The sequence below is a fragment of the Capsicum annuum genome, chromosome 3 (genome assembly GCF_002878395.1).
Source record: "Capsicum annuum cultivar UCD-10X-F1 chromosome 3, UCD10Xv1.1, whole genome shotgun sequence".
Lineage (NCBI taxonomy): Eukaryota > Viridiplantae > Streptophyta > Magnoliopsida > Solanales > Solanaceae > Capsicum > Capsicum annuum.
The window spans coordinates 62,777,646-62,804,057 of record NC_061113.1 but is presented as its reverse complement, the minus strand read 5'-3'; the positions used below and the strand labels follow the sequence as shown (position 1 = coordinate 62,804,057).

At 32.4% G+C, this 26,412-nt stretch overlaps 2 protein-coding genes across 2 annotated transcripts; both read left to right on the top strand.

Moving 5' to 3' along the window:
• Nucleotides 1-4,601: 4,601 nt before the first annotated feature.
• Nucleotides 4,602-5,507, top strand: LOC124896663. Its single transcript, XM_047408309.1, has 2 exons — nt 4,602-5,034; nt 5,137-5,507. Exons 1-2 carry the CDS (start codon nt 4,602-4,604, stop codon nt 5,505-5,507), a joined length of 804 nt encoding a protein of 267 aa, XP_047264265.1.
• A 2,993-nt stretch (nt 5,508-8,500) lies between these two features.
• Nucleotides 8,501-16,497, top strand: LOC107865398. Its single transcript, XM_047408308.1, has 5 exons — nt 8,501-8,798; nt 9,481-9,533; nt 9,617-10,031; nt 10,122-10,735; nt 16,060-16,497. The coding sequence occupies exons 1-5, from the start codon at nt 8,501-8,503 to the stop codon at nt 16,495-16,497; spliced, it is 1,818 nt and encodes a 605-aa protein (XP_047264264.1).
• Nucleotides 16,498-26,412: the final 9,915 nt, after the last annotated feature.

Here is a 26,412-nt window from a genome sequence, read left to right as displayed (position 1 = left end):
TGATGTATTAATATCTGTGTGATTGTTCTCCAGTTAGTTGTTTATTTTGTTGAAGCAGACCGCATAAATCTCACTTTTATTATCAACCATCCTCAGATCATCCACGAATAAAACCGCCCAAATAAGAACTTGATTTGACTTAGTGTTTCGAGTTTGTCTTCAGTCAATCTATCACTCCAGGAAAAAAAACTACGGACTATAAATTTTCATTTCGTGTTTCCTGTCTATCAGGTTCATGGTTGTAACAAGGACCTGAGCTCCTCAAAAGACTATCATAAGAGACACAAAGTATGTAATGAACACTCAAAAACTGTTATAGTCATTGTTAATGGGTTGAGCAAAGATTTTGTCAGCAGTGTAGCGGGTATGGTCTAACTCATCGCTGCTCCTTTTGTCATGTAATAAAATTCTTACATTACATTCTTTATTTTCGACTAGCAAATGAAAGTAGAACTGAATTTTTGTGTGTGTTAAATGGACATAGAAAATTATTGGTGTAACTTTCAAAAAATCAAGTGCTGAGCTTATTCCATGTATTCATAGACTTATTCTGCAACAAAATGACCCCTAAGAGACGTTTGGTAAGGTTATTTAGTAGCTTGGAGTGAGCTTGATTTGATACATCTGTTTTAGACATAAGTATCTTCTTAAGTTTAAAGAAGAAAATCATTTCTCAGTTTAGAGATCAGGATTTGAACTTTATGGGTTCAGGATTTGAAATTTACCTCATACATTCAAACAAGAACAAATAAAGAAAGGAATAAAAGGAGGAGTGAACTGTCGGATGAAAGCATCAGGTATCAGATTCAACCTTGGCATGCTTTTTGGTGCTAAACAAGGATAAACTTAAATGGAGATACAGTATTTATCTAAAAAATTTAAAGAGAAGAAAGCATTAATCACCTTTTTTATTGCCCTACTGTTCATCTGTGAAGAAGGTTATAAATTTGGGAGAAATAACAATAAAAGTGGTTCCATAAGTTCTCAAAGTTGGCTCTATGTTAAAAACCTTCTGAAGCATTTTTTTATTAGAAAATTGTTAGCTACTAACTTTTTCTGGAGCATTTTATCTTTTAGCAAATGAATCTAGAGTTTTTTTCATTAAAAGAAAAAAACAAAATTCAAAAACCTAGGCGATCAGGCACTGGTATCCTACCTTACTCCCTGTAAATAGTTGGATTTGGTTTTATCTCACCATTTGAAATATATATATGTAAAAGCATTCCTACAAATCCAGCACAGGTAAAATTTTGAAGGACACTTCCTTCTCGAATTTATCTAACTTACAACTAAGTTCACTTCTGGCATAATTCAAAAATGCAATACACTCAATTACAATAAGGCAGCAATCCAAAGAAAATTCAAGTAACGATGCCCAGCATAGATAATCATCCATTTCCATGAATTCCACTTAACCAAATTCAACTAAGCAAAAATTAAGGCACTTATTGCTAAATGAACGCAATGAATTTAGTTACAACCTGTTGTTTATCTATTAGTTTGCAATGAAAATAATTGACCAAAAAACACAAATGATGGAATATTAGGTGCTTAATCCTATAGATTCAGCTTTGGATTATGATGAACCCATTACTTGTACACTAAGTCTAACTCTGTCTCTACTTGAATCAAGCACCCAACACTCTCCAGTGCATGGCATTTTACCACGACATGTTATTATAAATGTAGATTCCATCATGAAAAGCATTTGTTTGACTTCTCATGTTTATGTAGATGTTGAAATTCCTTTGACTTCTTCATGTGTTTTATTCTTCATATTTTACACCCACTTAGTGAAAATATTAACTCCGACACTGCTTAGGAGGTGTTTTAATTAAAACACACAGAATGGGAGTCTAGAGACAAGTACTTAGGAAGTCGAACTACAATAAGGTTTCAAACTTTACATAATAACCCCTGGCTTCAAATGAGTCAAGAGTGAGGCTTTAAGCCTTGAAATTTACTTACTTGCAGGTTCTTTATTCACATCAATCATGTCCATTCATTGTTGTTAGTTTTAAACTTTTTCCAGATTTGTTAAGTACAGAAAAATACAACCAACACAAGAACAGTTCAATGAAACATCCCTTTTCTCTACTCAATACAGGAAAGGAGATGCAACGAGTGAAGACCCTAAATGTTTTGGGAAAATACTCCCCATTTGTCAACTTAAGTCCGACTCCAGTTCTATTAGTTCCAATGAAGAAATGATGAGTACGAAGTTAATGGCAATAGTTCATGTTGCACTGACGCAAGGCATATTTTCAGCCTTCTACACCATGGGGTACAAGATCTTTACCAAAGGTTGTTGGGCTTTGACTTCCTTAGACATCGATAGTTTCTTTTTATTGTTATAGTGAGGTTTTTTCTTTGATTAGCTTAGCCCTCTAGAGATCAAGAAGTTATCAAATATTGTACTTTGGTATTCTTTTGGGTATAAGCCATTCATACTATCTATACATTTTTCCTCCATCTACATATTTGAACTTTGCTTTCACATTTTTTTTAAAAAAAAATAAATCATTGAGGCATGCCACATCAGCATGCCTCTAAGTCTCTTTATATATAGAGAGAGAGAGATTACAACATGCACAAAAATAAGGTGAATTTAATTCTTAACAGCTTGCTTAACAAATGCTTTTAAACACTGTAGTTGTAAAACTCTAAAAGAATTTACTTAACTTCTCAAATGGTAAATATATTATAAGATAATTTTTTAATAGGTTCACTAATACTTTTAAATAACCGCGCGAAGCGTAGATAATTTTACTAGTTAACTATAACTTTTGAATAGATTTATATGTAAGTAAAACCTACTATTAAAATCTCTAACAATTATTAGATTGAATCCATAATTTTAGTTTTAAAATAAATTTGATATTAAAATTCAAAAGTTGAACTCATTAAATTAAAATCTTGAATTCTGTGATACTATAGGCACTAGCATATTGCATACCATGTCATGTTCCAACTTCTCTTATGATATGATAGTACGAGTATAGTTCCTGCCATGCGCGGTTATAATATGATTATCGTATCTTATTTATAAAATCATATTCAATTTATTTGCTTCAATATTTAAATTTATATTTTTATTGAGATTAATATTAATATTAAACTAAACGCAATAAATTTGAGACAATTAATATAGTGAATATAAATTGATTTGCAAATTAATATTATCATATTCATGTTTTTTTCACTTGTATACTTGATACAATTGTAGGTCTGCAATTTGCTTTTTTATTTTTACTAACTTGTGCTTTAATTTTGCACAGTAAATAAGAACAATCTTGATAATTCATAAATTTCTGTATGAACATAATTTCTAAATAAAATAAATAAAATATTTAAATCTGTGCATAATAAGTGTTATTACACATTTAAATAGTTGTTGCTAAGTATTATGGTGCAATGCTATATTTTATGTAGCAAGCCAGAAATACAAAGAGATGCATGATGGTACGATTTCACATGTTGAGTTTTTAGTGTATCAAATACAAATGATCATTAGAGAAAAGATAGGCAAGTATATATAGAGATTCTAAAGAGGCTAGGAATTGTTCTATGTTTGTGGAGTAGTTTGTAAAATAGACATTTTTAAAACTTATTTTTGACATTTAGACACAAGTCTTGAAAAATTAGGTGTTTAGACACTAAAATGACATCATCACTTCTTACATACAAACCTACCACACAAGTTTTAAACTTTACACTTTAGTCCCCCGCCTCATCCATTTAATATTTTCCACCATTTTTTCATATTTCCTATTTTAGTTTAGAAAATTGTCCAAGAAACTACCAATAGGAGCTCTCTTTTTCACCAATAATTTTTTATTTTGGCCACTTTCCGACGAAAAGTTGTCCATCACAACTGAAAATATCCATTCTTGATCATTGCCTCCATTGTTGTTCCATCCTTTTAGAAAAAAAATATAAAAAATATATTTTTCACCATTTCTACTATCTTGGAAAGCTTTTCAAATCTGCTCGATACCTTGTCATTAGATATATTTCAGTAGTTTAGAAGTCCTACACACACATTTGTCCATCCCAGAGCTAAGAGAGCATCGATTATATCCAAAATTAGTTCATTCGCATCTTTGTACGAACGTTTTTATATCAGTAATCGACCAGTCATCGACCAGCTATAGACCGATACCTTAATCTATTATTGATTTGTGTGGTCTATTATGGCAGTAGTTGAGGTAATTGTTGTGGGTGGTAATTATATGGGTGCGTGGGAGGAGGCTCCCAACTATTAGAAATGGAAATCATCTAGAAAGGAGACAGTGCCCATCCCACTGCGTCGTAATGGATCGTAAGACAACATGGTTCGAAGCGTAATTGAGAGCGGAGAATTAGATTGCGAGCCAAAGAGCGTTGTGATTAGCTATGTAATGAATGGGTGGGGTAAAATACATTCCACGTTCATAAATAATGATCGGCATTTGTCGTTATACATGTTAGATGTCACTACCGATGGCTCTAGGCCATTATTGAGGATAAATGTCGTCCTGGGGTTTCCGATAATACCGCCACCATAGCCGACAATCGACAAACATGATTCACTTGAAGATGAGAGATTGGATGCTCATCCAATGGATTCGGAAGATCATTCAATGGAATTGAAAGATTCAATTTTCTCTGAAGAAGTAGGAGAAGAGTGTGGATTGGGAGCACAAACCAACCATACCTTCTCCGACGGAGCTAATTTTCAGCTAAATCAAATATTTAGCAATAAAAAAGAACTGAAATTGTTGTTGGATGTAGCAGTTGTGAGAAATTCTTTTGATTATACTACGTTGAAGAGCTGCGGTAAATTTCTCAAGGTGAAATGCGTTTGTCCTAGTTGCGCGTGGATATTGCGGGTGAAGAAGTATGAATGCACAGACAGATTCGTCATCTATAAATACGTTGGAGATCATAATTGTGGCATCGAATACGCCACGCGCAGCCATAGAAAAATCACATCTAAAGTCATTGTACCGCTCTGTGTGAATATGTATCGCGAAGGAAAGGGTCCGAACACTAGTGAGATTCGGAGGATCATTTTCAAGAACTTGAGAAGTAGACCAACCTATTAGAAATGTTAGTTGGGGGGTGTGATTGCCAAAGAAATGGTTTGAGGGACAGTGGAGCACGAGTATTCCTGCCTGCCGGCTTTTTCGTACATGATCGACGCTCTTAATGTTGGCACTACCTATTCTATCATGGTGAACAAGGTCGATTGTAGGTTTATGTACTACTTTTTAGCGTTAGGCCCTTGCATTAGGGAATTCTCCCACATGAGAAAGGTTATTGCGGTCGATAACACTCATTTATACGGCAAGTATGAGGGCGTGCTGCTAAGCACGGTTGCACAAGATACGGAGAACCATATTTATCCCATTGCCTTTTGTGTCGTTGACAAGGAGAACGATGCATCTTGGACATTCTTCTTTGAGAAGCTGAAGTCTATTGTGATCGATGGACCAGATTTATGCTTTATCTCTAATAAGCACTAGAGCATCGCCAATGACATCGCAAAGGCTTATAACCATGCTCATCACGGGTACTGCATGAGGTACCTAGGTAAAAATCTTCGGGTAAATCGCTACTGCGGAGAACACATCTATCTGTTCTTCAATGTGGCAAAGGCATATTCTCCCGAGCAGTTTAGCGACCATTTTATGGAATTCAAGAACTATTGTCCCGAGGTAGCCTTTTTCCTCGAGCATAATCTTGGTTTTGAGAAATAGAGCAAGGCATATTTCCCTAACAACAGGTTTGACGTAATGACCATAAATATTACTGAGTCAGTGAACTCTATGTTGATTGTCGGAAGGGAGTACCCCGTAGCATTCTTATTCAATTGGATTGCTAAGACGTTTGGTGATATATTCAGGAAAAGGCATACCTATGTCCTCAAATATAAGGATAACAAATTTGTGCCCGCCGCTGAAAAGATCTTAAGGGACAATATGAGCTAGAGCGACCCCTTCTATGTGGAGAACTTAAGCGAGAACGAAAGGCAATTCACAGTGTTCGGTAGTGACTGTACCAAAGTCGACCTATTGGAAAGGTCGTGTTCTTGCAGGAAGTTTAAGCTGGTCAAAATACCATGTGATCACGCGATGGTCGCTTTGTGATTGAAGCACGGTGATAATTATGGTTTGAAAGTTTATGATTACTTTTCGCCCATGTATAAAATGGAAGAGTACCTCCTTGCGTATTCAAAATCAATTAATGTTGTCCCTTTGGAGTTCGAATGACGCGTGCCATAAGAATTGCTAGACGTGAACATTATTCCACCTCCTGTGGTTACCAAGCTCGGAAGAAAGAAAATAAAATGTGTTAAAGGCGTGGGTGAGACTTTCAAGTCGAAGAGGAGGAACAAGTGTTCACTGTGCAAGAGATCCGGACACAAGAGAACCACTTGTAACAACAACAAATCATAGTTAAACTTGTATTAATTCGTGTTTTTATAAGTCATGGCAGTGTATGCATTTTGACAACCCTTCAATGGTCTGATTAATATCAGCCTTATCAATTTTACTATGTGTCTATTATCGACCTTTTAAGGTATTGCATATATTGTGTGTCAGGTCTATTGCTTGTATTCTTTATTTAACACATAGTTTATTATCGACCCCATATAAAGTCTATTAAAAACTCTAAATATTCAAAGGGACAGATGAACAGTTGAGTATTTATTGTACATCAAAAAAGTTGTTGCACGTCCACTTACACATTGCATCAATTGGGTATACGCTACCTCCTCGATTTCCACCAATTCACATGTTTACCAATCAATGGGCGGGAAGACCAAAGGGTTCTATTTTAGTCTATATAAATACCCATCTACTATACCCAAAATTCATCTTCGTCAACTAATAAATAGATTAAATTGACAAGATGCCAGGCATTCCATTGAGACCAAGAAGGAGGTTCCAGCGTAACTTCGACCTTCTCCTCCTCCGTAATGACCTAAACCGTCTGTTCTATGGTCTAGGACAGGACAGGGAGCACTGCCACCGCAAACTCCAATGGATTGCTCATTTTTTATGGGCGATTGTGGAGCGACTCAACATGGACCGCGATGAGATAATCATCCCCCCCAATCCCCTTAGATTAGTTTTTTATTTCTGTTGGTTTTTTTTGTTTTAAGTTCGTTGCAAGGAGAAGCTTTCATGGTTAGGAATGTTAGACAAAAACTTCTTCATTTTGTTGTTTTTGTTGTATATATGGTTCTACACCATCCTTGAAATGAAGTATTAATGAAATATGTTTGTTTCCTGCATTTGTGTATATTTTAATTTTGCAATTTAGTTTTGGTTTGAATTGTTTTATCCATTTCGGATTTTACTTTGGCGAGAAAATGGTTTTCATCTTAAAACTATTTCAAGAAAAGTTGAGAAAATTTCAAAATAATTTTAAGAAAATTTACAGAGTCGCCACTTGATTTTTATAGAAAAATCAAGAAAAAAATTAAAAGAGTTTCAAAGGTTCAAAAACAGAAATTAACCTTTAAAACTAGAGATTCCGGTTAAGGTTCAATTAACTCCCTAAGAAGGTTTTTAAGGCACTTAGGAGCGTCCGTTTAAAACAGTTTATCAAAAAGAAACTAACTTGACTAAAAAGTGACTAATTTTGCAAAGAATTGATTTTTTATATATATATATATATATATATTAAAAAAATTCATTTAAACATTGAAAAATGTCATTTATTTATTCAAAGGAGAAAAATTCTATTTGAATTAAACTAAGTTGTGATTTTTCGAACTCAAAAGAGAAAAAAGAATTTTGCTTTCGTGGAGAAAGAAAAGATTATGAAATTATTTTATTATTATTAATTATTATAAAAAGGTCCAATATAACACTTTTTTGGGAAATAGGTTAAGAGCGTAAAATGTATCATATTAATCATGGAAAGTTAAAACCTATAAAAAAAGAGTAACTTACATAAATCCCTGATAGTTTAAGCAATATTATATAAAATTCCATTTATTTTGTTAATTACATTTTATCCCAGATTTTTGAATTAGTGATACATTTATTAAACAGTGATACATATCTAAAAGTGATACATGTGTAACAAATTAGGTAATTATTTTAGGAAGCAAGAAATTTTCACTGATTTTAACAACGTAAATCTCGCCTAAACTGTTACAAGCATTAAAAAGGCAATTCCATTTGTTAAAATTTCAACAAATGACTCAAACCACATTAGATTCTCAAAGATTTTCAATTTTGGAATAAAAAAATCGATCAATATTTTTTTCTGAATTTCTTCAATGGATCTCGTCACTGTGTTGTTGCATCATTCTGGGGAATGGGTTTCTGAAATAAGGTACAATAACTATCAGGTTGACGGTATTGTAATTCATGAAAAAATGTCATATCAAGATTTAATAGACATCATATCAACTCAATTAAAAATTGACGTATCTCTGAAAAGAATTCATGCAAAATATGTTGCTCAATGTAATTCATTAGCGTTGGAGATTCATAATAATATGGCTGTGGAACTTTTTCTTCAGATTTTGAAAGCTGAATCTATATTCGGGAAGTATCCATTGTGTATTACAACTAGTGATATTGTAATTGACAGTGATGATGTTGACGCGGATGATATGACGATTGAGTGTTATGATTTTGTTGATCCGTATGAACTTGCAGTTGCTGTAGTTGATAACGTTGAATCTCTGCCAATTGTTAATGTGGGTGGTGAAGAACTAATAAGTGATTTCTATAATAGTGTTGTAAAGGTGAACCAAAAGTATAAAAATAAAGATACATTTGTCTCGGTAATGCGTAACTAAGCAATCAAGCACAGGTTCAATTTCAGAGCTGAGAGATCTGACAAGCAGAGGTTTTTTTTTTTTGTAATGACAATTATTGATTTATTTCTCAATTTGATACATCTGAAAAGTGTAGTGATACATTTGTATATTAGTTTTATGTAGTGATTCATTTTTATATTATTTTATATTAATCACAAATATGAATCACCATATGACTGGTGATTCATATAACTGGTGATTTATATAATTGATTTTAATTTTAGTGATTAACGTAACAGGTGATTTATTTAACTGTTTTTTAAGTTGGTTATTAATGTAAGTGGTGTTTCAAATAAGCAGTGATTCATATAAATGATACAAATAGCTAATAAGTATTGTAAGTGGATATTTATATATATGGTGATTCATATTTGTGATTAATATAATTGGATATTCATATAAATGGTGATTTATATTGGTAATTCATATAAATAGGTTGGAAAAACAAGCTATTCATATAACTTAGTGATTCATATAATAAAAAAGAATAACAGATTAAGTTCATATTAGCTATATATATTAATTGTTTATTCATTGGTTAATTGGCTCACTTTTTGATTGAAGTAGTGATTCATATGGTATATGGTGATTCATATATAAATAAATTAACGTAACTTCATATTAGCGATACATTTTTTTTATGTATATTTCAGCTATGTCTTGCTGTGCAAATCGTCGGAATGTAGTTGAGTATTCAAGGCGTCCTGTAAGCATGGTACTGATACATTTATAGTATGTACCTTCAACGATGAACACACCTGCTTAATAATAGACAGAGTGTTTGAGCAGCAACATGCAACCATTGCCTTTGTAGCAGGAATAACAGCTTCAAAGTTGGTGAACTACAAAAGAATAATCACCCCAAGCGACATTATTGAAGATATAAAAAGGGAACTTGGTTTGGACATAGATTACATGAAGGCGTGGCGGGCTAAAGAAAGTGCTTTAAAGATGTTGAGAGGGCGACCAGCCGACGGATATAAGAAAATGCCTACCTATGTATACATGTTGAATTCGATTTATCCCAATTCACATATAAGGATGCATAAGTCTCCGGATAATCAGTTCATGTATCTATTCGTAGCACTACAACCTTTTATTAGGGGATTTGGATATTATAGGCCTATTGTGGTAGTAGACGATAATCACATGAGAGGACCATATCAGGGAACATTCGTTTCAGCTAGCATACTTGATGGAGCAGGTATTGCACGTAGTGATTTATTTTTTTCTTACAAATGATGGTAATTGTTATATAACTTAGACATAATCATTGTTTGATATTATGTATCAGGACATATATTGCCGCTTGCGTATGGGGTTGTAGATTCTGAGAATAATTTATCCTGGATGTGGTTTTTCCAGCAATTCAAGTGTGCTTTCAGTGAGCGCAATAATATGTGCGTTGTCTCTGATAGACATGAAAGCATAATCAAGGCGGTTAGTGTGATCTATCCATGTATACCACTTTTTGCTTGTATTTGGCATCTTTGGAAGAATGTTTGCACGAATTATAGAAAGAGTAAGGACAAGCTAACCGGCGAGTTTTTTGCCATGGCTAAAGCGTACAAGTTGGATGATTTTGATGAGCTTATGTGTAAAGTGGGAAAGATTGACAATAGAGTTAAGGCATATTTGGAAAATGTGGGATTTGAAAAGTGGTCAAGAGTTCATGCTCCAATAAATAGGGGGAGGATGGTGACTTCCAACATTGCAGAATGTATCAACTCTTGTCTTGTTGAGGCTCGTGAAATGTCAATTTTAGATTTTTTTGAACAGGTCAGAATCTTATTTGGTGTATGGAACCGAAAAAATAGAGATCGATCTAGCTTTCTTTCTAAAAAGTCATTGGGAGGTCGGTTTCAACAAATTCTTCAATTGAACGAGGCAAAGTCATCACGTATGATGGTAAGTTAAAATAATAATCAGTATACTTTAACTAAGTTTGCAAATTTTTTCTTTTAACATTCTGATAACTGTTGACACCCAATTTTGGCTCGCCCTTTTTCCGGAATTAAGTTTGCAGATTTTTTCTTTTAACATTTTGATAACTGTTAGACACCCAATTTTGGCTCGCCCTTTTTTTGGAATTACTTTTCCGATGCTCCTCGACCCTAAATAATTTTTAAAAATTAAATAAAAAATAAGATTTGTATTTCTGTTTCTATTTCTAGAAATTTTAATAAAAGGGAAATTCATTTTCCATCATAATATGAAATATTTAATTAAATATAATTAAATATTTTAATGAACGAAAATATATATATAATAATTTTTAAAAATTAAATAAAAAATAAGATTTGTATTTCTGTTTCTATTTCTAGAAATTTTAATAAAAGGGAAATTCATTTTCCATCATAATATGAAATATTTAATTAAATATAATTAAATATTTTAATGAATATATATATATATATATATATATATATATATATATATATATATATATATGTCTTTTGGTATTCACATTCGCATCTTTTCTAACTTTATTTTTGGGGTAATATTGTGACCATATATGTATATTTTATTACATAAAATATATCTTTTTAAATATACATATTTTTATTATATTCCTGATTTTTTCGTATATTTTATTACATTCTTATTTTTACACACACATATATATTGTTAATATTAAATCACAAAAAAGGGGATATAAAATTGGACGCTCATGCAAGTTATGTCTGTAATTTATATACATTAAATTAAAAATAATTTTTAGGATATCAGGGAGCATCAATAAATTTAATTTTGGCAAAAAAAAAAAACATTCGGGCTAACGATTATCCGATTTCATTTTTTTTCACTCAAACCCAACTCTCATTTTATGAATTTCAGCCAGATGCCCAAAATTCAGTCCAGTATCCATATCTATTTTGCCTTTTTCATCCAACAGACACCGATCAATCTAGCCCACCATTGCGATTTTAATCCAGAAATCCAAAATTTTCAACTTTATATATATATATATATATATATATATATATTCAATTATTTTTCTTTATTTATTCATCTATCTATTTATTTATTATTCGTCTATTTATTTATTTATTTTATTATTATTATTAAGTTTAATCTGCCCTATTAAATGATCGAATCGATAAAAAATAATCGATTTTAATTTGACCTTTTCATATATTCATCTACTTACACATATATATATATAAAAGATTTTTTATTCCTATATTAAGCCCAAACCGTCCGATCAATTAGTCGGACCGTACAAATTATGGTCAATAAAACAGATGTCAAGACATGATTTCACGAATCCCAACTCGTCAAAATATGCATGCTTCCAAAGCACAGTATAGTCTCAATCAATCTTTCCCACAGTGCAACCATCGTATGGTCACTATCCCTCTTTTCTCAAAAACACCATGAAAACCGGCCATCCCTTTCCCTTCTCCTCCTTCCTCCTCTCCTTCCACCCCAAATGAGAAACCTTAAGATCTCCATAGATGGCCACCGTCTGTCACCTACCCACACGAATCTTCCATTTTTATCACCCCAAGCTAGCAAATCGTCAAGAATAAGAGAAAATCAGTCCCTAATTTGTGCAAAAAATGGAACTTTCTGAGGATTTGCAGCTAAAGCTTGATAAAAGCTGAAATTTTTGCAGATGGAAGTCATAATTTTGAATTCAAATCTCATCTCCATAGAAATGTGCTTCAAATTCGGACTTTGGAGTTCGGATTTTGGCTATAAATAGCCCCCAAAATCGCCATCATCAAAAAGAATGGGAGATTAAAGGAAAATCGGACTACATTCAAAAAAGTTTCACTAGAAAAGTCACAAAAAGGGTTGTTGGTTTCTTCTCTTAATTTTGGTGTTTGATCGAGTTTTGGCGGTCGGAATACTCGACAAGAAGCCCGAGTTTGCTGCACAATACAAGGTGCGAACCCGCCTCCTTTTCGTTCTTTTCTTGCTAGCTTTTCCCTTCATCTACCCTAATTCTATAAAACTGATCTTGAAGTAATATTGTTTGTTGTTGCGTTTTGGTCCCGTAAACGAGCATTTCGGTCTGTTTTATTACATTTGTTTGCATACAAGTTCATGGGTATGAAAATATGAGGCGTGGTTTGGTTTCAATTTCGGTTGTGCTAGTTTGTTTTCTGTTAAGTCTAGTCCAGCACATGATTTTATTCATGGCTGTCCGTTTCACGTGGATAGGGCCTGGGACAGTTTGTTGGGTGTTGTAGTAAGTTTCGTTCCAAGTGGTCTGCTGTAAAACAATCATTTACGGAGGTTGAAATTTGAGGTCGTTTTTTAAATTAGCCGGTTAAAGATTGTGTGTATTTTGGCTAAGATGTTAAAAATAATTATTACCATTTTAATTTTATGTGCGCTGCACTGTTCGGATTAAATGAGTAGGGGAATAGCCTCAAATCAATTTTTGTTTCACTTCTGCCCATGGTTCAAGATTGAAAGTAACATATTTCATTTTTTGCGAAGGCGCTTCACTCCTTTGTATAACTTAACATTATCTTCACGTAAGTGCTTTTCTTCTAATCACAATTTGTAAGAGCCTTGACTAGATCATATCTGGAAAAGGATGAAAAAAGTTGACCTTTGCTTGAAATCTCGTTTGGTACTTGTCATGGGAGTATGCTGTAACGGTTTGTTTAAATTTGTTAATTGTTTTTTTTATCCTGTTGAATCACACTAGCTTTACAGATGGAATACATGTGTGAACATTTTTCATTAGTGTTTAATACGTGCTTATATTGGTAAGTGACTGTGTTCTTTGAAGCCTGCTTAGACAAGTTAGTAAAAATGTACATTTCTTTAGATAGACCAAGTGTGTGACTTTGTTGCTAGTATTACTCACGCGCCCGTGATATAGATAATGTTTTAGTTAGTAAATGGAGATCATTGGCTTCGATTGACGCCATTTTACTATTGTTATTCATGTAAGTAGTTATTGATTTTGGGTACTTTATTATTACAATTGCTTGAAGGGCATGAGTTGGCTGCCTATATATTTGAGTGTCTCAATACTGGTTGTGATCTATGTCATACTATTGGAGTATTTACTTGTTATCCTTAATCTTTTTTTTTTATATATAAATTTAGCTTGTTTCTAATCTGTTTCCTCATTCTTTTCTTTTACATGTACACTTGGGAGCTGGAGTTCCGCAATGGAACTCAATTTGACCCATAGCATTGGGTTAACGGCTATAGGATCACAGTGCTTGGGGTTTAAATCACTAGGAACCATTTCCTTCTATAAGAGCTTATAGTATCTAGTCCTTTGCTTTCTTCCACTTTCTTATTATTATTATTTATTCTACTAGTCTTGTGTTTATTTGCATATCTATTTGGTGCGGATTGATTGATGTTGAAGTAACTTCATATCTATTTCGTAGCCTTAATCATCTAATTAGTTTTATTGGTTATTCCAACCACTCCTAAATGTTGGCTCTTTGTATAAAAAATGTATTCTTCGAGAGTGTAAAACTGAAAATTTTGTAGTATAAGAGTGCAGTTTTTTTTTTAGGACAAAAATACTGCTTTTAAGGGCCTAAAAGTGACCTTCCTTTTGAGGTTAGAATTCAGGATTTTGAGCTTTAAAATGCAGCCATTTGAGCACTCAAATTGCAGGTTTTCGTCTGCAAAATACAGCTTTTGTAGTAGCTAAAACTACAGATTTTGAGAGTTCAAAAGCATGACCTTTCAAGAGTTAAAATGCAGATTTTCTAAGGGCAAAGCAAAGCTGTTTTACAAACTTCAATATGCATTTTTAAAACCTCAAAGGGGCAGTTTTTTTTTAGTTGAGAGTACCTTCTAAAGAGTTAATGGTACAATTTTTTAGAACCAAGAATGCAGTTTTTTTTAGTTCGAAAGTTTTTTTTGTAGCTTGTCAAGGGTGAAAATGCATGTTTGTAAAGGGAAAGTCCCTTAGTTGGGCATTTTGTTAAAACCAAGTTTACTTTTCTTACAGCGGAGTCATGACCTCAATGCCGTCTTTAAAATAATATTGAAATTTCAATACTAACTCGGTAAGAGGGAAAGTCGCTAAAAATCTTGAATTTATCGAGAGAGTTCGCCCACCAATTTTAACGTGTTTTCAATAAATAATCTAACGTTCTACGCTATATTTTCAATACTATTCGAGTATTTCAGATTTTAAGGGAATAGAAATGTGAGGTATATGTATTCATCCGCTACCATGTACAAGGAACATTATTTTCTACGCTACTATAAAACTATTTCATTCTTATTATTGTTGTACTATTATTTTATTATTCGCATCATAATTATCATCACTTTGAAACGTCGGCAATATTTTTATTACTAATACTATTTTGATTTTGATTATTATTATTATTATTATTATTATTATTATTATTATTGTTATTGTTATTGTTATTATTATTATTATTATTATTATTATTACTATTATCATTGTCGTTATTTTTTTTTTTTACATAAGTTCAACATGATTACCTATTTTCACATTCTTGAAAGTATCTTTCATAAATTAAATCCATGCTATAAAATACTTTATTTATTTCATATATAATTAAAATTAAATATTTAAATACATATATGTTTTCAAAATCCCTTATGGAATTATATGACCTTAAATTTTCTAGCATATAGAAATTATGTTATCATTCTTTTCATATTCAAAATGCATGCATATTTTTCGCAATAATTACATTACTTCCTTGTACATGGTAGCATCACGTTTGATGTATCTTAAGTTTTCCTTTTTATAAGATAACAAATACAAATAATAAAAGTTTTCTCATCATCGTTTTAAGCAAATAACGAAATAAAGGTTTTCCCTAATATTTTTCTAAACTAAGTGTAGGGACTATCTTCGGATAGGCTCTGAGGGGTGTCTAATACCCTCTCCTCGAGTAACTAAAATCCTTACTCAGAATCTCAAAACGTTTTCGACAGACTAAAACAAAGTTTTTACAATAACAAATGGTTTTTCCTAATTTTCCTAAAATTTAGGTGGCGACTCTAAAAAATAATTTTCAAAACCCAATAGTCATTAAACGCTACCATACGTCGTGTGCTGTTTCGATTGGTTCGGAATAGGGCTCGACAATTACAGATGTATCAAAGTGATACATCTGGGATTCATATGTATCATTTTGATACATATGTTGAAATATGCTTCCACTTGAAATTTTGTTCTTTATATTTAATTAATTTGGGTCTTTTATGTTTTATATATTATATTGACTTACATAAAACTTTATGGAATAGTATTTCAGATTAGGGAATCAACTAACTACATATACGATGTATATGAAGAAGGAAGAAAATACATTATTCGGTTGGATAATAGAACTTACAACTGTGGTAGATTTCAGCTTGATGAGATACCATGCGAGCACGCTATTGTTGTTTTGAAAAGCAAACATGTAAAGGAAATGAAGTCATACTACTCAGATTACTACAAGAAGGAGACATTGGTGAAGACTTATGAAATGTCGCTTTGTCCAATGCCTGATAAACAAGACTGGCATGTACCACCAGAGGTGTTCGAAGATGTGCTTTTGCCTCCAAAATATAAACGCCCACTAGGAAGACCCAAGAAAGGTAGAAAAAAAATTAGTGAAAAGTTTTCATCAACATCAAATCATTGTGGCAAGTGTGGGTATGAAGGCCACAACAGGCGTACTTGCAACTACTTTCTAAAAAAGATGTGACATTTTGTCTTTAAAGTTTAATCAGACATGTTTACTTAGTTCAAAATTTTGAATTCAATAATTTGAGTTAATTACTTAAAAATTCGTTGCTTGATATATTTCGTTTACAGTTTGAAAAGATATGTATTTTTAAGATTATTGTTTATAATTCATTAGTACTATTGTCTTATGCCGATATGTTAAGAATTAATGAGGAAAGCTAGTGATTCATTTCCTAAGTAAAATTATAAAGTGATACATACTACTGTTTAATCTCAACAGGTTAATTGTTGTTACATTCTAATCATATTGTTTTCAATTGATACATATTAAAAAACTTAATATTGTTATGTGATTCATATAAACCATTCGTGTAAAATTAGTTGTTTCATATTGGAAAGTAAAATTAACATGTTAAATGGTGAGACATTTTCAACATTTGAGTTACAGTTTATTCAGTTCTAATGACTTTTAACTGGTGATTCATTTTAAGAATATAAATGGTTATTCCAGAAATTGGAGATTCAAATGATAACTGAATATAAATGGTGATAAAAGAATACAACTTAGCATATTAAGTTGTATTTGGTGATTCATATAAGTACATGTTAAGAATATAAATTGTGATTCATATGATATTTGTTGATACATATTCAAAAACATAATATTGTTATGTGAGTCGTATAAAAGTTGTTGATTCATATTAGAAATTAAAATGAACATGTTAATTGGTGATCCATCTGCAACATATTGGTTACAGTTTAATCAGGTTTAATCATTTTTAACTGGTGATTCATTTTAAACATTTGAAAAATGATGATTCATATAATTAGTGATTTATTTAACTGATTATTCATGAAAGTGGAGATTCATATGATTACAGCTTATAAAAGGTGATAACATAATACAACGTATAAAGTTGTATTTGGTGATTCATGCAAATACTGGTTAATAATATAAATGGTGATTCATATGGTATTTGGTGATATATATTAGATCACTTCTGATTGTTAACAAAATATTGATACTACATATCAAAAGATAAAACTAAAAATTTGTGATAGATTATGTAAGTTAAACTGCCCACAGAAGTACTAATAAAATATCTGCTTCTAAGATAAAATGTCATGACATTTTATACAAAAAAAAAAATGGTTTCATGATATATCTAGAAATCCCCAAACATTAAAAAATCGAAAAACGATAATTCCACAAACATAAGAAACCAATAGCCTTTTATCACACAATAAATGCTAGAGAACTACGGTTCAACATCAATCATTGTTGTATACTCAGATTGAATGAAGGTGCGTTTAGGCCTAGGCGGATCTTGGTTGTCACTAACATATCCAATGCATGCCTTGTTCACACCTAGTCCCATAACAAGGATGTGTATCTTGTACGATGCTTTTTCGAATCAAACTCTGAAGATGATATCTGATGCCGGTCACTTAAAAATTCAGCATATGCTGCAACAAACAAGCCACAATCTCTGGAAAACAGAAAAATAGGTATTTTATGTGTTGTTGTGAGCTCTTAAAATAATATATTCAAAGGAATAAATTATACTTACAACGTGCCGCTTGATTGTTGCACAATTTCATCAACAATGTGAACATCGAATGCATGTTGGTCCGACTTTTCCTTGTATGCGTCTAGAAGTGACCAGTCTGTGCGATCTTTTTTCTCAAAAAAATCAGATATTGTCAAATAAGTTGACAACATTTCAGCAAGCTCCTTTATCTCATCAGCATACCTCTATGACCTTTCATCGAGTCATGCAAACGAATGCATCTTTACTTGAGTACTATGACTACCAACACCCAGTGAAACGACCCTTTTTAATTTATTGGTACATACACCTCATCAATCAAATGCCATGGAATACCAGCTGGAATGCATAGTCCTTGCATAATCTCACAAATTGATCTCTCCATCAAAGCCACTTTCATTGAGCGAACGTTTTCGACATGCGAGCTAAGATCAATCTCAGAATGACTTCGGTGATAATGAGTGTATGTATCATGGATGTAGTTCATGACCACGCAATTCACAATGGTATATCTATATTCACTAGTTGTATCCAGTTTTGCTTTCTTTCTAAGATAGTAGAATACCACATCAATATGCTGTAATAAAAAACTATGATGTGTAAGAACAGGTTATTTATATAAGGCATACGCAAGACTTGAAATATTAATTACTATAAATAAAAATATAGCAAACACAAACTTTGCATGAAACGTAGAGACAAGCTAAATCAACCACAAATGTATCGAGTTGCACATCGATCATAACAAGATCGAGCAAAGAAATTAAATTTTGCTCATAAAAATATGCAGCAGAATGTAGTTCAAATTATGACACTAACCCATGCTTCCTTATTAAATTTTAAAATTAAATTCAAGTTAGACAGCATATGTATCACAGTGATACATATGATACCCAGATATATCACTGTGATACATCTGCTACCAGAAAAGCTGTATTCATTCTGCAAATATTAAATTTTTTGGTTCATATTGTAAAATCATCTTGTGCTTTAATAATAAAAATTAATAAAAAGATTAATTTCTATATATATATTTATTTGAGGCATACCTCATCATTCCAACAATTACTTGATTGCGCCATGTAATAAAATCAATTTTTTTCACCGGGTGTGCTACTACAAAATCAAGACTTGATTTTAGATCAGCGTATTTGACTGTGTAGTACTCATCCTTTCCTTTCCTGAAATTAAATTATAATTCCTATAAGTATTGATAGTAGTACATATATATGATATTGTGAAAGGTGATTCATCAATCTTACTTAGTAGCATGTGGATTGTACAGTCCAACTGACATCCAAACAGAGAACTCAGAGAAGAGATCTTCAGCATATGGTCCGTTAATGTTGTGACCTTCAAACGGATATTTCAACTTTTTTTTGCGACTGGATGACTTTTTTATCTTTTCACCCAAAATCAAACTCACTGACAAATGGTGACTGATATATTCTTAATGGCTACCTATTTCTCTTGGAAGGAAGCTTCCTGACATATTTCAGATTAGTCTTGCACTCACGGACCTGAGAAATAATTGCAATAGCGCTATCGCTAATATAACACTGACTATTAATGTTGCCTTGCCGATCACATGTGTCAATAGCTGCAGCATATATATATATATATATATATATATATATATATATATATATATAATTGATCGTTGTTGGATAGGCAGCATGCGATGGTGGTACGTATAAGGTAATAGCTTTAGACAAAATCTTTATCTGTATTATGAAGGGCTTCTTCAGATTCCTGTGTGACATATGTAAAAAGAGAACTTAGTGTTATAATGAAGTTTAGAATTGAAGTTCCTAAATTATATGTATGTATCATAATGATACATATGGATCATTATGTGTCACTATGATACATCTGAAAAACTTACATAACAGATAACCAACTTTAGGTACTTGAAACATTAATCATTTATAAATAAGATTAAAACATTGTTACTGAAAAATTTGTATACCACAGAAAAATTTAAAATAAGGTTGTGACCATTATAATGAACTACTTCAAATTACAAAATAAAATTCGTTATAAGTAAATCGATATTACCGTTACACGTTCTTTCTTTATAGCTTCATCTACTTTAGCATCTATACTATGCCTATCATCTTCTTGCAGCTTGTCTGCGTATGAACTCTCAGCTTCCTATTTGATTTATTTCAAATTTAATTTTGTACTGTGATGGAAGATCTGATATGAATTGATTTAATAAATTGTGTATATGAAAATTGAAATAGTTTGATACAAATAAACCAAAGTGATACATTTTGAAAACTTAAGGAACACATATTCAAAAAATTAATATTGTCATATGATTCATATTAACCATTGGAGAAAAATTATTTAATCATATTAGAAATTAAACTTAACATGTTAATATGAATCAATTAAACACATATGATGAATCAATTACTGGAAATTTGTTTAAATTGTCTATACATATCAAAGGGATACATATGATGTCAGATGTATCACAATGATGCAATGTCAGATGTATCACAGTGATATATATGAGTAACTTAATACATACATACACACCATTATATTTATAGTTCCAGCAATTCAAAAAATAACATCTAAACTATTAGATGATAATATTTTGAGCAAGTTGTAACAAAATAATAATATAATTAAGTTAATTTAATTACCTTAAAGGATTCCTCAGTTGCTCCTTCATTACCATCTAATTTAGATGATTAACCAGTAGTATCTACAACATTATAACTTTTAGCATCCGTTGTTTGCGCATTAAGAGATTGAGGAGGATCCTCTTCTATATACGGGTTGCCTTTTTCACTTTTATGTACTGGATATTGAGTAACCTGCAAGATAACAAATTAGAATAATACAGTAACATAGTGATACTAATGATAAACTATGAATACCTTGATAAATGAAGCAAAACCTTCTTTCACAACTCCCAAAAGTCCTGTATACTGGTCGACCATCAACTTTTAAAGATCATTGAATTTCATGTCAACCTACATTGTGAATAACATTTTGGATTTCATGTTAACCTATAATATGTTTGAACATTAACAGAACAAAAATAACAAAATTGTATACTTACATAGATCCTAACATAAGACTTTATCTCGTCCAAATCAGACGTAGATAGTGATAGCTTTTCCTTTGAAGCAGCAGATGATTTATCGGCATCCCTCATCTCAACATTAGGCACAACTTTATCTTTATCCAAGGAAACTCGAGGCTCCGAAAGATCTATTGAAGGACCTGCCAAATTTTTATCTTCGGACAACTTGTTTGACTGTTTCTTGGACTTTGCTACTCGTGAGCTAACCTTTTCTGACTCCTCAACTATTTTTTGTTTCTTCGTAGGAGGATGTGAAGATTGACCAACATCAAGCCTCATCTTTTTTAGAAGGTCTGCACTAGGAGGTGTACTAAAATCATCAAATTAATCTTCAAATTCAGTCGGAACAGCCCTCTCAGATTGTTGTTATACAATTACTGCTTTTGTAGCATCATCTGTTGAACCAAACATCAAAGGATTGGGCAAATCAAGATGGTTCAATTCATGTGGTGACGGGGTTATATTCCTGTTACAAGCTGCAAAAAAAAGTAACACAAAAGACCAAAAATTAAAAGTACCTTAAAAATTAAAAATAGACATACAAAAGTATAACAATGAAATAAACACTACCTTACTAAACATATCGTCCATAAGATCCTCGTATCTAGGCTTGGGTTTTACCACTTTCCAATTCACCATCTTGGAATTAAATTGTGAACGCGAACGGCAAGTGATTCATCAACTTTGGCACAACATTCGTAACACCAAATCTTAAGCGCATATGACAGTCCACTTAGACGGTAAAACTTTTGAACCTCATTCATCGACCGACTAATAGAAGTCATCAATTTCTCAAAAGCTACTTTTCCCCATGGAAAACGACTATAACTTTCATCATCCACCATGTGAAAGTCTCGGGCAGGGATATATTTATTTTATCTAATTGGGAGAACACAAATGTGTGTATAAAGTACAATATCTCAATTTTTACCGCATCTTTCATATTTTCCCCCAGTTTTTAGTCAAAAAAGGATTGACCAACTCACCCTTTTTCACATATGATGACGAATTCGGAAAATATTTTTTTTATAGTCGACATGGTGGAAGGTCAGAATAATCAAAATCATCAAAGCTGCCTTGGCATTTCAAGCCGGTAACGATTGCAAACTTGTACAATGAAAACCGAAGAATTGTATTGTTGACCAACACCCTTAGTTGATCTTGGCATGAGTGTTGAACTTCTAACGTCATCAAGCACCTTGTTATCGATCCTTGAAAATTACAATTAGATAGGTCCAGAAATGATCCAAAACAAGTGCTTCTAAACATTCTAATTCCTTCATCATTCAGAACTTCGTTAAGCTTATCGACTACATTGATATTATGTACACTACCAATCCTTACATTGTGGGAAGGTCGTTTTTTCACAAGCAAACTAACATTCTGTCAACAACATAAATGAATCGCAACAAAAAAATGCGTACATAAAATGAAGATTCATATGTATAAACAAAAAAAGTTGTCCACAGAGAATAAAAGTAACAGGCATATAAATCACCAATTAAAATATCATTTTAGTGTAACACCCATATGAATAACTTATATGAATCACCAAGCAAACATGAATCACCAAGTAACCAGTTAATCTGTTAATCTGCAATTAAATGAATCACCTACATAAATCATCTGTTAAAATAACCAGTTATATGAATCACCATTTATGAATCACCAACACATATGAATCACAACAAAATATGAATCACAAAATAACCAGTTAATCTGTTAATATGCATTTATATGAATATCCCATATGAATCACCAGTTAAAAGAATCAGTTATATTAATCAATATCTATGAATCACCAGCACAAATTATGTATCACTAATTAAAATACCATTTTAGTATTTCACCCAGATGAATCACCCATATACATCACCAAGAAAAAAAAAATCACTAAGTAATCAGTTAAACTGTTAATTTGTAATTATATGAATCACCCATATGAATCACCATTTAACCATTTATATGAATAACCATATATGAATTAGTTGCGAAAAAAAATTGCTCCGACGGGAATTTGTTCAATTTCATCCGGATCTTCCATTTGCATGTTGGAAACTTCATTTTTTGCAGTAAAAACTTCTCTTAAAATCTTCAATTTTTTAGGATCGTTCCGCTGCTTTGATCGATTTTCACTAAACCCTAATTTGGTGTAATCAAATTTGCCCGGAGTAAAACCCAAGACTTGATTACTATCATGAACAACTTTTTGTGTTTCAATTTGTGAAATCTCCAAGCTGAACGAGGGTGAATGTTCATTAGCCATTGAAGATAAAACAAATTAACACAAAAAAATTTTAAATGATAAACCAAAAGCTAACCTCTTTGAAGAAATTGTTAATTTTTGAAATTAAAGGATAAATGATTGGTTGAAATCAGTTGAAGTATTCGGGATTGAAGTTGACTGAAAATCTACTAAAATTGGAGAGATTGTTGTTGTTGTTGTTGAACCCACACAGTAGGCTGAAGGAAGCGCCCAAGAAGAGCAAATAACACCACTGGGCTATCTAAGTGTCTTGTTTCATATGGTTCAACATTAATATACGTATATAAATATACATTTACTATCTTATATATATATATAGTGAAGAGCCATTTAAAGGTCATATTTGTGCAGTTTTGAATAGTTAAAAATCATATTTGTGCACTGTCAAAATTTAAGATCATATTTATGTATTATGCCTTTAGATTTTAAGCTGGACGCGCCCAGTTTTGCGTGTTGAACACGCGTTTTGCCATGTAAGATTGGAGGTCATATTTGTGCAGTTTTGAATAGTTAAAGGTCATATTTGTGCACTGTCAAAGTTTAAAATCAAAGTTATAATTTAGTGTCAAGTTTAGGGTCATTTTCATGTATTAAGTCTTATTTAAATGTTAGTTAGCACAAATATACAAGCTACAAAAAAAATGATGCAGGAATTAAAATTGGGCCCTCAGTTGGCCCATTAATGAAGCTGCCCCAGTTTTGGGCTTGAATTATGGACCAGTCCATTTTTCTGAAGTGTATATCAGCTGTATATCCCAGCTCTATCCCCTGCGTTTTCTGTATAATTGTCGTATACGCGACTGAAAATCAGTCATATATGCCCCCTTTATCCCCCAGCTGAATAATCAGCTTCCTTTTCCTCATATCTTGCCAAATATCTGCTGTATACATGCGTATACAGACTTGTTTCTTGTTTCTTAGTCCACTTTTTGGGCCTTGCAGGATGCTTGGACTCGAACTCGAAGATATGCAAGAGGGGACTCCAAGTGAGGCATTCATGCAAAATCAGAAAAAAAGAAAAGTGAAGAATAAGGAGCAATTCCATCACTGTCACGAATTCTGATACAGTTAATAACAATAATTATTTGTTAGACTTATCTTAAGAGTTTTAAGAGGAGGTGAGCATCAACTACAGCTATTATATGAATAAAATCACATCTCAGCCATATGGAAGGATGAAGAAAAGATTAAAAAAAAAAATGCAGAAAAGAATGGGAATTCCATGCATAATCCGGGAGAAGTATTAAATTCCATTTGAATATATTCAAGGAGAAGATTAACCGAGTGTTCCACAATCATTACAAAAGCTAAAGATCACTTTTACTATAAACATGAATTATGGACTTGCCAGCTTTAGGCTAAAATCAACAACAAGAACAAAACTTAATACGAACTAGACAAGCACTTCATCTCCTCCTTGGAGTAAGCCAAGAAAATCATTGAAAAATCCTTAGCTTTTAGAAAAGTAAGTAAATCACAATATTAATCGATCAACAAAGCTATTTCCTCGGTTAAATACATCGAGCAAAATATAACGACGAGTCTACCAACTAATTTCAAATACTCTTAAATCTCAACCCGCAGGACAGGTTTCATCATTTAACCTCGGACAGCCAAATAGAATCAAGACATTTCGCACAACATCAAAACTTCAACACTGAGCTAATTGAGCAGGGAAACTTCAATTTCTTCATAACTAATTAACGAATCATAACTAATTCGAAAAAAAATAAAAATAAATCAAAAGAAACTTCATATAACCACATGAATAAGTCCTGCAGTTTATGAGGGCGAAATCATTGGTTTGATAGATTTTTTTTTTCATGTTCTGCGAGGGAGCAACTTCATATCCACACAAATAGTTCCCAAAATTAACAGCTTCTCACATAATGCAATTAACATCGTTCCCAAGCTCAAACAGAAACATATCCACTGTTACACTAACTATGAAACTCAAACTGTAGACTACGATCGGAATCGAAGAAAAAAAAAAATCATAAACAAGCCTAGATTATAGCAATAAAATCTATGAATCAATTCAACCATATCGTTTCCGTCACAACACAAATCTATGATTCTCAAAGATTTTTATAGCAAGTAATCCCATCATTATTACGACTACGAATAATACAAGAAGATAGTGTTTACCTTTTTTCGAGCAGCGAACCGAACGACGAGTCGACGACGACTGTCGACTTCCGCCACCGAAATTTCAATTTGACTTTGTCGGAATACAACCTTCGTCGGCACTGATTTTTGAACTTTTGAGTTACGTAATGTTAGAGACACGCACCTCCAAAACCTCGAAAGAATTAGGGCTTCAGATTTTGAAAACACGGACTTGAATTTTGAAACTCTTTTTTTGAGAATTTGAAGTCCATAGTGAGACAAAACAAAAGAGACGTTGGGCTAATTATTTGCCAAAAATGGGCGAGCATGTTCTGAAAAAAAAGAGAAAGTTGGATGAATTTTGCTGTTGTTGGGGCGTTGGTCGCGGTTGACGCAACTATTGCGTGCTGTTGTTAATGTTGTTTTGCTGTTATAATCGTTGAAATTGTTGCTGTTGCTGTCGCTGTTAAACGCTGTTATGCGTTGGTGAGGGACGTTGAGACAGGTGATGTTGTTTGCTGTGTTGATAACGCTGTTGTTAATGGGTAAAGGAGGAGAAAAAGGGGAAGGGGCCGGGTTGTTGAGGAGCTGGACCGAGTTATGTAATGGGCTGGTGGGTATTGGGCAGGCTGGCCCAATTTTTTTTTTGAAAAAAGAAGGTAAAAATTCACACAGACAACTTATAACTCTTATAACTAACTTTCTAGTCTAAGTTTCATAATTACATTTTATAGACAAAAATAGTTCGTGGTTAATTGTATCTATTGAAGAATTATACAAAAAAGAGAAGAAAAAAATCCAATAGCAATTAGAGATAAACAAGGAATGTTAAATGCAATCAATTTCCTTAAATTCCTCCAATGCAATCAATTTCCTTAAATTCCTCCAACTTGTCCACATATTTCT

What these genes read in the sequence shown, in the direction of transcription:
- LOC124896663 (XM_047408309.1), top strand. Translation starts at nt 4,602, where the DNA reads ATGGATTCGGAAGATCATTCAATGGAATTGAAAGATTCAATTTTCTCT. An exon ending in AGGAAAGGGTCCGAACACTA is followed by an intron (nt 5,035 to 5,136) that starts GTGAGATTCGGA and finishes TTTGAGGGACAG; the next exon opens with TGGAGCACGAGTATTCCTGC.
- LOC107865398 (XM_047408308.1), top strand. Translation starts at nt 8,501, where the DNA reads ATGGCTGTGGAACTTTTTCTTCAGATTTTGAAAGCTGAATCTATATTC. An exon ending in TACATTTGTCTCGGTAATGC is followed by an intron (nt 8,799 to 9,480) that starts GTAACTAAGCAA and finishes TGTATATTTCAG; the next exon opens with CTATGTCTTGCTGTGCAAAT. An exon ending in TAGCATACTTGATGGAGCAG is followed by an intron (nt 10,032 to 10,121) that starts GTATTGCACGTA and finishes ATTATGTATCAG; the next exon opens with GACATATATTGCCGCTTGCG.